Source organism: Trachymyrmex cornetzi, unplaced genomic scaffold (assembly GCF_001594075.2).
Source record: "Trachymyrmex cornetzi isolate Tcor2-1 unplaced genomic scaffold, Tcor1.1 scaffold611, whole genome shotgun sequence".
NCBI classification, from domain to species: Eukaryota; Metazoa; Arthropoda; class Insecta; order Hymenoptera; family Formicidae; genus Trachymyrmex; species Trachymyrmex cornetzi.
Genome location: NW_017299928.1, coordinates 113,776 through 114,215, shown reverse-complemented (window position 1 = coordinate 114,215; position 440 = coordinate 113,776). Strand labels below are relative to the sequence as shown.

Below are 440 nucleotides of genomic sequence, written 5' to 3'. Positions count from 1 at the left end.
CCATCGCGCGCTATAATTACCATTTATACTTACCGTCTTTCTCTCTTCCTCATAAATGTAGGCATTTTTTTCTTCTTCCTCATATACGACTATATTTCGCATCTTTGTCCCGTCAATTATTTTTATCGCATATTAATAATAACCTAAAGAGCGCAGTCTCCTAATACGAGCGCAACGATATGTTGAACGCGGTAATGCTATCGACATGCGGTGGTGACGCGCGCGTAATATGATACCGTGTGAATAAGGAAGGAAACAAATAATCGCGGACAACAAAGTAATCTGTATATATATTTATTTATAAGTATATTTATATGTATATATGTGTATATGTATTTTTATTATTTAATTCTCCTCCGAATATAACAATAATGTTGTCAGCCTCCCAAAATTATATATGACGACGCGCTGTAATGAAAAAATAAACGAATAAGTCATCT

The 440-nt window shown here is 34.1% G+C and overlaps 1 protein-coding gene across 1 annotated transcript in view; it reads right to left on the bottom strand.

Moving 5' to 3' along the window:
* Positions 1 to 381: 381 nt before the first annotated feature.
* Positions 382 to 440, bottom strand: part of LOC108766750 (alpha-methylacyl-CoA racemase) — a gene marked incomplete at its 3' end in the record, with an annotated part of 51,160 nt that continues 51,101 nt past the window's right edge. Inside the window, exon 3 of the mRNA XM_018516247.1 lies at positions 382 to 408. Within this exon, the coding sequence (XP_018371749.1) occupies positions 382 to 408 (27 nt within the window). The remainder of the gene's footprint in view (positions 409 to 440) is intronic.